Source organism: Castor canadensis, chromosome 9 (assembly GCF_047511655.1).
Source record: "Castor canadensis chromosome 9, mCasCan1.hap1v2, whole genome shotgun sequence".
Taxonomy (NCBI): Eukaryota; Metazoa; Chordata; class Mammalia; order Rodentia; family Castoridae; genus Castor; species Castor canadensis.
The window spans coordinates 34,899,008-34,911,364 of record NC_133394.1 but is presented as its reverse complement, the minus strand read 5'-3'; the positions used below and the strand labels follow the sequence as shown (position 1 = coordinate 34,911,364).

Sequence of the window (12,357 nt, the reverse complement as noted above, 5' to 3'; positions counted from 1 at the left end):
GGTTGAAATAATTTTCACAATACACCAAAGTGTAATCGGCATAATATGCTCCAAAAGTGATGGGGAGTAAAACAGGTGTCCCCTCAGCATGACAAAAAGACAGGGGAACCAAACTGTGCTATTAACCGTCATGAAATTGAAATTAAACAAATGGTAATTTTATATGAGTGTCCCTGATGAAGCAGTGAAAAATCACTTGATTAAATTTCTACCCTTGAATTTGTTTACAAGTTCATTGATGTTTAATTGACACATACATGTTTAAACAGACATATATCTACATCCATCACCATCATAAACACGTCTCTTATCTCCAAATTTCCCTCTGGTATGGTTATAATTGCTCCTTCCTATTCCTTTGCACCACACCCTGAACACCAGGCAAACACTGATCTGCTTTCTCTCATAATGGATTTCTTTGGGTTTTCAAGCATCATAGAATATGTTCTCATTTGTTTCTGCCATCTTTCAACCCAGCTTAATTATTTTGAGGCCTGTCCATATTGTTGTGTATATTAATGGTTCATCCCTTTATGAAGTCGGTTATGGTTGATTTTTGTCCTGGTTACAAGTAAAATGCTCCTGCTTCTTTGAATCCTGAATAATTTTTGATTTACTGCAGACATAGAATTAACTTCTTGGGAGTTGTATTTCTGTAATATTCTTTAGCTTTGTGCCTGGATTCAGTGATATTACTTGAAAGTAGTTTGATCCTTTTAAAGCTTGCTTTCAAATTTTAGTAGGTGAGGTCAGAAGAATACATAATCCAGTGCTAATTTTGTCCCCACTTCCCAGGCAATACTTTTCTGAGTATCTCACTTAATGCTTTTTGGATAATGAAGTTTTTCCACTCTTGCTACTGGTGACACAAACTATTCCTAGCCCTGAGTGAGCATCTGAGTGTTCCTCTGCTCCGCAGGAAGTTTCTTTCCTTGAATTTGAGTAGTTTCCTTATATGCTTATATGGACTGAATCTTAATCACGCGAACTGCTCTGCAGTACTCTACCTCTAAACTCTAGTTGCCTTCTAGTTGCTGTCTTTTACCTCCACAGCCTGAACTCTTGCAAGCTACTGGCCACATCCCCCCTTTCCTGTGTTGTGACCCTGGAAAGTATAGATGGGGGCAACTGTAGGACTTATCTTACTTATTTTCCCTTTCTCAAGAGTACTATTCCTAAACTGCCTGATGTTCAGTATCTGAAAATGCTGATTGTTTCACACATGTTGTCTATTTTATTCAGCTGTGCTGGGTCCTAATTGCTGCATTTTGTGAAGAACAGAATGTCCAGTTTATGACATATTCTATGTGGCAGCATGCAGAATGCACTGCTAGGAAATTTCAAAGTTCAGTGGTTAGCTTAAGAAAAACCACACTTGCAAGTCTTTGAGTTTCTGCCAAACAAGTCATTAGGCTGGTTTGAAAGAGCAAAGAACAAACAGAAAAATCTATGGTTAATCAGACTTGGGGACTAGCAGACATTTTCTTGAAGGTGAATGAAGTGAACTTGTCACATTAAGGAAACCTAATAATATTTGTTTCCGGTGAGAAAAAATTGTATTTTTAAGCAAAAAACAGAATTTTAGAAGACTTACACACCCACTATGAGCTTGAGAGTTTCTCAATATGTAATACTTTCTGACTAGATCAGTGGTTAAATTAATTAATGGGATTTAGGGATGTTATATAACAAAACATGTTAATATTTAGAAGACGTACATTATTCAGTAAACCAATATTTTCCAAGTGATCAATCTATGATGCTGTATAAGTACGCATGGATAAAAGAGCCATCTAAAGTACAAGATAGGCTAAAGAACAAAAAAAGATACAATTTTAAGAGGACATGTTGCAATTAAGCTTAAGACACTATCACCTGCTGCATTTGGGTGTATTATTAAAGTATTTTGTCTCTTACTATCTGTATATTAGGATGAAGCAGGATTTTATTCATATACAACACATTGCAGGACTGCAGGTGTGGCTCAAGTGGTCGAGCATTTGCCTGGCAAGTGCAAGGCCCTGAGTTCAAACCTCACTACCACCAAAGAGCAACACATTGCAGAAGACATATGAGAATCTAATTGACTTTCCATTAAACCACACATTCAAAGATTTGCAAAAATGTAAGTCAATGCTACTTTTCTCACTGTTTTTTGGGGGGGCTGTTGAATAAAGGGTCTTATGCCCACTAGACAGGCACTCTACCACACTCAGTTCTTCTTTGTGTTTTCAGAGTCTTACATTTTTCCCAAGTACTGTCTTTCAACTACAATCCTCCTATCTATGCCTCCCCTATAACTGGGATTACAGACATGAACCACTTCAGCTTGACTTATTTGTTGAGATGGGGGTCTCACTAACTTTTTCTCTGGACTGGCCTCAAATTGCATTCCTCCTGATCATTGCCTTCCAAGTAGCTAGGATTAGGCATGAACCACTGCACCCAGCCCTTAATTTTTGTTTTTGAAAATACAGTCCTTACATAGAAAGTACAACATATGTTAACATGCAACAGGTTTATTATTTTAAGTGAATTAGTAAGTAGTTTTAAAAGCTCTACATTTTAGTTTCTGGCATGATAAAAAATCAATAGCTTTAACTGATACAAACATGAGCTCTTTGAGTTCCTCAGCATCTTTTACAAAGGTTATTTGGGGAACAAAATATCTGAGAATTTTTAATCTAGATTTGAAATTTTCTGATTAGAGATAATATTTTAAGCCACATTTAGGGAGAAGTGTCTTAGCCCAAAAATGAGGTCCCAGGCCAGGCACAGTGGTGTACATCTGTAATCCCAACGCATAGGAGGCAGAGCAGAATGATAGGGTATTCTAGGCCAGACTGGACTATGTAATGAGTTCTAGGGTAGCCTTGAGTGCATAGTGAGACCCTTTCTCAAAAAAAAAAAAAAAAAAAAGAGGCTCAAATACAGAAATCTGAGAGACATCCTCATCTTCCTCCTGTCTTTCACCTCTATACATCTAATATGCCTTTATAACTTGCTTATTTTATCCTCTAAGCAGAGTCCTAATTTGTCCTTCATGATCTATGAATTAATTGCTTAATTCAGGCCCTCATCATGTCTCTCTGACAACACTGCAGTAGCTAATCCTTGCCCAGGCATTGCAGTCATTCCTTCAAAGCCATAATATTAGAGCAACCATCTGAAGCCGTTGTTTGGTTTTGTCTTACTCGTGTTTGAAAGAGCTTTGAAGCCCATGCTTTGCAGTTAAAAATTCAAACTCCACATAAACAAGAAAAATGCTTCAGATTCCACTTAGCTCAGGCTACCTCTCCAGTCTCTTTTTTCTTTATTTAAAATAAAATTGAAGCCCAAAACAATGGGTTTCATGATGACATTTCATACTTGCATACTATGTTCTTCTGTTGTATTCTTTTATTGTATTCACCCCTGTCACCTTCACTTATCCCCCTCCCTTCTCCTGTCATGTTGGAATTAACCTAGGTGCCCATCAACAGATGAATGGACAAAGAAAATGTGGTTTGTATGCAATGGAGAAATATTCAGATATAAATATAAAGAAATTATGTCATTTGCAGGAAAATGGGTGGAACAGGGGATTATTTTGTTGAGAAATAACCTATCTATTTTATACAAGAATACCTACATGTGAATCTTAACATTGTTGCCACTGAAATCGCCATCTGTTTTTCACAATGAAATACATTTTTCTGTAGTCTCACAGTATTTGTCCATGTTGTCACATACTCCAAAACGTGAGTAATTTAAACAAATAACTGATTGTTTCTAGAGTAATTTTTATCATCTCATTTTCATGAATAACAAACCTTACTAAAATGGTGTGTCTAGACAATGGTTACTCAAAAGTTTCCTTCTAATCTGATAAAAAACAATTATGCAGTAAAATCAGCCAGAAATGATCTAAACAGGCAGTTTTAATTGTCAAAAAAACATTTATTCATAGGTTTTGTTTTCTGTAATGTTTTCACCTACTGCTCATTGTAATTGACTGAAGATTTGTTGAAACTTGTAATGAACTTCATGTTGTTATTTGTTTAATCTATTAATAATTTAGGCATTTATAAATTTATCTGCAGCACTTTTTTCCCACTATATTATCATTTTATAGTATGGGTTCTCCTGCCTCAACTTTTTCAGAACTCATTGAGTTGGAGGAGAGGGCATTAGAAGAATGAATACGCAGTAAAGTTAAAAGTAAACTTACCATTTACAAGTAGATTTTATGCCACCATTTTCCCCCAAACACATGCGCCCAAAAGCCAGCACACAGCATGAAGATAGTTAGCAAAAATCCTATCCAAGTACATTTATTATTTGGGATATAGGATACTAAAGTACTATATATAACAGGCTTCCCCAAAAGATACTGCAGGATGGCAATTTGCAATGGAAACATACCAGTATTGCAATTTAATTAATGTGCCATATGCTGTTATTTCTAATTTGCTGTTGTTATGCACCTAAATCGTAAGTCTTCCTACATTTTAAGTTTCACTATTGGAAAATTAGGGTTTTTTCTGACATGATTCTGAGTTCAACTACTTACAGCAGTGCTGTGCTTATCAACAAAATATGAGATCTTATTAAATCACTTTTTTCCTGTAATGAAATGAGCGTACTTATCTTTGAAACTCACAGATGATGGGAAAGGTAAATCATGGTCATTATACATTAAACAGAACCATGGATGATTTATTTTGAAAAAGCGATTAAGTCTCACAGTGTCTAAGGAATCCCTTTCTCGCATACATTTCAATATAACTTCTTTTTCCATTGGAATTTTTTTATAAAAAATAATTTTTATTTACACCACTCCAAAATTACTTAAAAACATTTGTTTTCTTTTAAACTGAAATGGATAAAAATTTTACACTATCAGTCCACTAAAAGTTTTTAGATGTTTTATTTGAATAGTAGATTATGACAATGAAAATATGAAAATGAAGCATGTGACAATGAAACAAAGAGAAAAGGCAGATTTTATTGTTTGGATCAAAGGCTTACAAAAGTCATGTCTCAATGCTTGCCTGAGATCTTGATTAACTGAAATTTCTAATTTTTCAAAGTCCGTGTGATACTCCTTGTTTCTCAAGTTACTCTTTATAGAAACATAACACAGACAGTTCAGAACAACTAGTCCTTCTATATTAAACCTAAACTACTAGAAATAATAACAATAATCACTCATGCATGAATGAACTAAAGTTAAAGAAAAAAATTTCTCAGAAGACAAAAAAAAGAAGTAAGCACAAATTCCTACTGTTTGGGGAGCACACTGGAGCCCATGCTTGCTCTCAACTAATCTGACAATCCCAATCATGTTGGGTTGTTAGAACCTCCTTACCCACTACACAGGGGAATGAGAGCATAAGCAAAGATGTCTTCCTACAATCAGGAATGTGCAAACCTACAAAAAGAATGGTTTTCTCAGCCTTGGCTCTGGGTAGAATAGAAAATAGAATGATTTGTCTCTTGAGATTTTCCAACTAAGGAAATGAATAATGGTGTAGGACCTGGACAGAGTCTACCAAAAAGAAAAAGAAAAAAAAATAAAAACAAACAAACAAAAAACTACTTGCTCCAAACTGCAAGCCAAACTTTTAGTTTTAAGTGATTTCAGATGGAAATTCAACTTCTTGGCAAAACATAGCCTAAATCTTTTAGCAAATCCACTGAAATCAAGCCTGACAGGATTTCCATGGTTAAAATTCCTGGCTACATCAATTACAATGAAAAAATACTATAACAAATAAACAGACAAAAATGACCATCAGAGAATCAGGCCAAAAATCCACATGCTACTGTGATTTTAAGAAAAAAAGACTATAAGTCAGTGTTAAGTTAATAAAGGAATAAAGAAAACAAAGCTGTGAAGAAATCAAAGGTTATTGAAATGGGCCAGGCTTTCGTAAAACATCCAAATGGAGCTATTAGAAATGACAAACGTACTAGTATGTAATAACTAGAATTAGGAACTCAATGATTTTCAATGGAAAATAGAAATAGTAAACAAATATCATATCCAAAATATAGAATGAAGAAATTAAGAGCAGTGAAACAAGAAGGACAAAGAGAGGGCAAGTATGAAAGATGAGGAAGAAATACACAGAGAGAGATAGGTTTGCATGGGCCTAGTCTACAACCCAGGTCATTATGGAAGGGGAAGAGAGGAGGAAGACCACACAAAGGGTAATGACTCTGCATTCTTCAACTTACCAAAACATGAAATCTCAGATCTAAAAAACACAAATAATTACATAGCAGATAAGTGAAGAAAGTAATGTCTAGAAGTATTAAAAAATGAAGAAAGCCATAGAAAGATCTTAGTAGCAGCCAATGAAAAAGCTGCTTGCCTACACAGAAATGAGTATCAATACACTTCTCAACAGCAACAATAGAAATGAGAAGAGAATGGAATATTTTCAAGGACTGAAAAAATATAACCAGGCTTCTACAATCAGTGAAGCTATCTTTCAGTGATGAAAATAATGTTTTTACACAAATCAGATTGGAAAATGGAAGTTTACCAAAGAGGATTGATCTAGCGGAAGCATCTGAGGTACAAGAAACAAGAGCATACAAAGAAAACTTTTAAATATTATCATTTTAGGTAAACAAATATTGATTATATAAATATGAAAAACAAAAAAGAGCAAGCTGGAATAATTGTCCTGGAAAAGGAAATAATTGGTTTAAGTACTATAGGAACTTATTTTTTCAAAAGAATAAAACATACTAATAATGTTAATTTGACTGCTAAATTAAATAAATATCTTAAAATGTCTAGGACATCACTGAAAGAATAGAAGTAAAATATAAATGGAATAAATAGAGATCCTTAATCCAAAAGAAAACAAAAAATGATTATGGCAAAAAACATGAAAAAACTGAAACATATGGAAAGCCTCAAATAAGACAGTAGAATGGAAAACACCCATATCAGGTGTCACAACCAACATAACTTGATTAAATTATACACTTAAAAAGACTAATATTGTGAGTCTGAGGTTTTAAAATCAGACTGCATGCCACTTATAAGAAATTCTTAATATTTCAAGATCGAGCAAATTTACAAAGGTAGTTCAAAATACATGAATGTAAAAAGTACAGGATGTAAGTAACAGCCATGAACCAGTGGCCATGAAGAACCATACAAATTAAATGTGGAAAACAAGTATCCTTTTCAAGCACACATGGAACATTTTTAAATGATCAAATATCAGGCCATAAAAAGTCCATAAATTTCAAACCATCTGAATAACAATATTCACTGACCATAAAACAAAATTTAGAAGTCAATAACAAAAAAGATATATTAAATCTCATGTTTATCTTTATTCATAAAATTTCTAAAGTTTAGAAGTTAAGTTTAAAAAACACGTAGAACTAAATATTATAGAGAGTTGTAATAACTTTTTAGGTTCTGAAAAATATAGCCTTTCCAAAACTATTGATAGATTGCTACTCTTCATTTTAAGCTGCTTCTTTTAGATTTAATAAAACTAATACACTGAAGTCCTTGGTTTAGTAGCATAAAAACAAAATTTAAATGTTAAGTTTCATCATGAAAAAGTAGCACTTTTTTCCATCACTAGACAATGAAGAAGATGTAAGAACATCAACTCTGGAGAAAACTGTGGGTGAAGGGAACTCAGAACAAACCAGAGTGCCTGAATGATCAGAAGCAAAAGGTGAATGGGTTAAGAACTAAGAGCAAGGAAGGACAGAGCCCAACAATGCGCTATCATCACAGAAAAGGAAAAGCATTTTTCTCTTAATGGTGGAACAAAAGCTCAGAATGGTGATACCAAAAATACTAGTTGATTTCATGTGACTTTGAAATCCGATTATTGATGTTACATATAAACAATGTTGTATCAAACCTACATAGATGAAAAGACTAGAAGGAGAAAATTTAGTAAGGAACCAAAAATAAATAAATAAGTAGAAGATAGAAGAAAAGGAAGAAATGTTATCAAAGTGGTTATAAAATACACAGAAAGATAGAAACATGTATGGCTTTGTGTTATTCCCAATTTGAACATAAAGGAGATACAAAATTTACTTTTCTTAATTCTTTAATAGGAAATAAAATACTCAACTGAAACTTAAGTTACTATTTAGCTTTTTAATATTAAAAACTCTGCACAAGATCCTTGATTAATTATAAAATATCTTTCTTTTTCATTAAGTTTTGTAAAATTTCCTCTGATTTTTCTTTGTCTATGCAAATATATTTAACATTTAATTACTCTCATGACTTTCCTGGCATTCTTATTCTCTTTACCATAGCGTGTTTCTGAATAAAAGATTTCCTTTATTCTTTGTGTGATTTCTCTGTAGAATAGAGGAGAGTAAAAAAGGGACAGTAAAAATCGGGTTCCACATCTTTTGTCCCATTTTATCCATTTTATGCTGCTCTCAATTTTGAAAACCAGCCTATGTATTCAACATGAATGGCAATATGAAACCTAAAATGATTTAGCATCACTTCAGCACTTTATTAAAGCAAAATTATTATTGACTAGACTACAGCAATTAGGTTCAATTTTGTCAAAGGACACAGTCATATATAAAAGTTACATTATGGATGACTTAGAAATTGTTTATAGGCCTACCTTCTGGTTTCATTCATGTACCTTGTAGAAACATGTCATATGTGAACACCTTTCCACACAACATGTTCATATTTTTTCCATTTGGTACATCTAAGTTACTCTGAAAAATCAGAGTCTAAAACTTAAAATGTGGGAAGATGACAGCTAATCATTGTCTTCAACATAGTACTATATTGAATAGAAAGTGTAAATTTTTCTCCTATCAAATATGAAAAGGAATATAATTTGATGGTATAGCAAAATATTCCTTCTGTAGCCATCCCAACATGCTCATCATAAAAGCAAAACTAAAACAGCAAAGAGGTATTTCTTCAAAGTTTTTACGTAATTGTGACACCAGTTAAACTGTATAAAGAATCACCCAAAATTTTGCTATAAGTCTTCAGTGTTCTGCCTCAGGGGGAAAAAGCAGCATACAATTACTCTTACAATTTTTCAATTATAACTTTTTTCATTCAAACAAACCTTAGTGTACTTGAAAAATACTAAAAGAAAGAGGCAGAGTAGAGAGAGAAAAGAAAATCAATGTAACTTTAGAGCACAAAATAAAAACATGTTGTTACAAACGAGTATGAAAATTGGGGCCAAACATTACACCATGAATTTTCAAAATGTAATGAATAGCCATCATGATTTTTAAGCAATTGTACAGTACAGAAATGCAAGGTGTTAGGCAGAGGGAAGCAAAACAAGATTAAGTGGTAGAAGTGCTCAACCACATGGTATAATGGAAAAAAACAAAAGAACAATAAAAGTGAAAGGGAAATCAGAAGTGATAAAAGAGGAAGTGAGATTACTGAAAACAAGGTAGCAAGAGTTAAAGTGATAATGCAAACCAAGAGAATAAGAAAAGATATTAATAGAGTCAGAAAGAATTAGAGAGATGGTAGAATGTATCACAGGGAACAAAATCATACATGCATATGCATATAAATAACGACAAAGAAAATATTTAGGTAAAAATAAAGGAATTGCTCCCAAAATAAAAGACTTGAAATAACATTTTGGGGAAAAGATAAAAACAGAAAGCATGTCCCTAGGTAAAATAATCCACAGCAGGCAGCACTAAAATAATGTTCTAGTGAAATCACTGGACTTCATTCATAGGTGAAGAATCCTTCAATCAGCCAAGAAAATTAAAATTTTCTGAATTCTGTAATAATAGGAAAAAAGAACAAGAGTAATACTGTCCTCAGTCATAATGAACATCAAGTGTAAGGCAAGAGATAAACGCTTTTGAATGTGCTGGAATTCAGAAATAAATATTTGATATATTGTAAGAACTTTTGTAAATGCCACAATGTACCCCTACCCAGCACAACAATAAAAAAATAAGAGTCTGTTAGAAGTGAGCTTTGGTCAAATGAGATGTTATGATAATAAAGGAAATCGCCAACGGTGTAAGTCCCATTAAAAGCAAATCCCCAAGCCCCAGTGGAGCCTTCAGATGTTTGCAGGTCTCCACAGCTGACAGCAACCTCCTGTTATACCCTGTATAACATGAGGTTCTGATCCAGTGATCCAGAACCTCCCAGCTAAGCCTTTCCCTGATTCCTGAACCACACAAACTATGATATCATCCTTATTTATTGTTTTAAATTGCTATGTGTTAGAGAAACTGGTTGTGCAATAATAAATAACTAAAACAGGGCTCAAAAAGTATTGGATCTGAAAAGGTTATAATACTGGAAAATAAGAAGATTTTTTTTTTAAAGGAGTTGTTTTCCCACAGAGGAAAAGTGATAGCTATTACTTTTTTTTTTTTTTTTGTGGAAGGGCTTCCACAAACCATTTGTATTGGTGTGTGTTTCCTCTGATCATAGAACTCCAAAATTTGTGCGGAGCTCATGTTGGGAATAATGAAAGCACCGAACTCTGGCTGCATTGCTGCTCTGAGGGCAGGATGGTGGTTGATAAGATGAGAATGGCTTTATGTGGCCAGACAAAAGATAAACACGGTTTTACAGACAGATACAGGCCAAGTGGCAGAAACATCGAGCCAGAACTATCTCAGAGTGATCTAACCACGGAAAACTTAGGAGGAAGCCATAAGCCCAACAGTATGAGTTTATGTAGGTTGGGTACATGAAGAAGAGTCAATATTGATCACATTAATGAACTGCAGGAGAGGCACTCCCAGTGAGTGAGGGGATCGCCAAAAAACCTAGATACATACTCAAATGCTCCAAGAAAATGGACCAATTTTATTTTTTTTTATTTTAATTAGTTAGTTAGTTAGCTAGATAGTTAGTTAGGCAATACTGAGGATTGAATTCAGGGCCTCACACTTCCTAGGCAAGTATTCTACCACTTGAGTCACTCTCCAGTCCTTTTGCTTTTGTCTGTTTTACCACATATGGTTTTGTACTTTTGTCTGGGCTGAACTTGGACTTTGATCCTCCTATCTCTTCCCCTCAAGTAAGGATTACAGGCATAAGCCAACATGCTTGCCCAAGGAAAAACTTTTAATACCTGATATGGCTAATATAAGGTAAGAGCTGTACCTTTTCCCTACAGGGGATGAAAGACTGGAAGATTGGAAGTTGAAGGCTCCCAGCCTTCAACTGGGAATGGGTAGGTTGAAAAAACCAGGGAAATAGTTGACCACAGCATCCCCTCAACACCTGGAACAGAACTGTAGAAGGGAGAACTTTAACATTGTAAGGTTCACTTTTGACTATTACAAGAGATGTAATTATGTCTAAGACCTTGTGTTTTGCTCTTTATATAGTAGTCTAAAATAAATAAAAATGACATTTCATTCTATAATAACAGATACTATGCAATTATCAGCACAACAGAAACTCTTTAACTCCAACCCAGACCTTCAAACGGTGAACTGCTACTGACTGGTAACAATATATGGTAAATAATATTAATTCAAGTCTCACCACTTACAGAAGAAACCAGCTTCCAGAAACAAACTGGCACGTAGCATAGCATAACATACTTGTTCTGCCATGGTCTCATCCAAGCTGTCCTAATAGATATATTTATAATCCATTTTTAGAACAGTTGATAAGCATTGATTGGAACAAAGCTAAAAATTAAGACCTTTAATGCATTTTGTGGAAAATACAATGTAAAACTAAATAAAGTTAATATCCATATTCTACTTGTATCCTAATATCTGATGTTTATTGGTTTAAAAACACTTTAAAACTTTAAGCTTAAAAAAATAAGCAAATAAAAACAAAGAGAATCTGTCAACACTACCTCTGAATATGACTCGCTTGATTACAGAGATGTAGTCTTCGGGCTCCTGCTTGGTTGAGATCTCCCATCTGCTCACAGGGATGCTTAATAATTTATAGAGCTGATCCGAACTTCTCATTCCACAAAGTAGAGTGACTACAGTTTCTGGTGGGTGAAGTATTTTTTCCAGAAACTGACATTTCTTTGGAGTTAGATCCTTAAGCAGGTTATTCGATAATATCAAAAGTTTACATTTGTAAGAGTTCAAGCTTAGCAATTCCAAATGTCTAAGAGAGAAATTCTCCAAGCGATATAACAGGATGGTTTCTCTTTTCACAATATGCAAAAATATTTCCCTCAAGTACAGGGCCCATTCCTCAGCGTCTTCTTCATACATCACTATGATATCTTTTGTCATCCCTAGAAGAGAAAATAATGCATTATTTTTCTTTTATTTGAAATGCTAACAGCAATACAATAATTTTCTTATACCAGAGGTGAATGAGAGAATTTATATTATCCCATCATAAGTGTATAG

At 34.0% G+C, this 12,357-nt stretch overlaps 1 protein-coding gene across 3 annotated transcripts in view; it reads right to left on the bottom strand.

The window, feature by feature from the left end:
- The window catches only part of Bank1 (B cell scaffold protein with ankyrin repeats 1), a 297,267-nt gene that overhangs the window by 247,916 nt on the left and 36,994 nt on the right, over window positions 1–12,357 (bottom strand). For all 3 annotated transcript variants that reach the window (XM_074041439.1, XM_074041437.1, XM_074041440.1), the window contains exon 2: window positions 11,841–12,239. In XM_074041439.1, coding sequence (XP_073897540.1) covers window positions 11,841–12,239 — 399 coding nt within the window. The remainder of the gene's footprint in view (window positions 1–11,840; window positions 12,240–12,357) is intronic.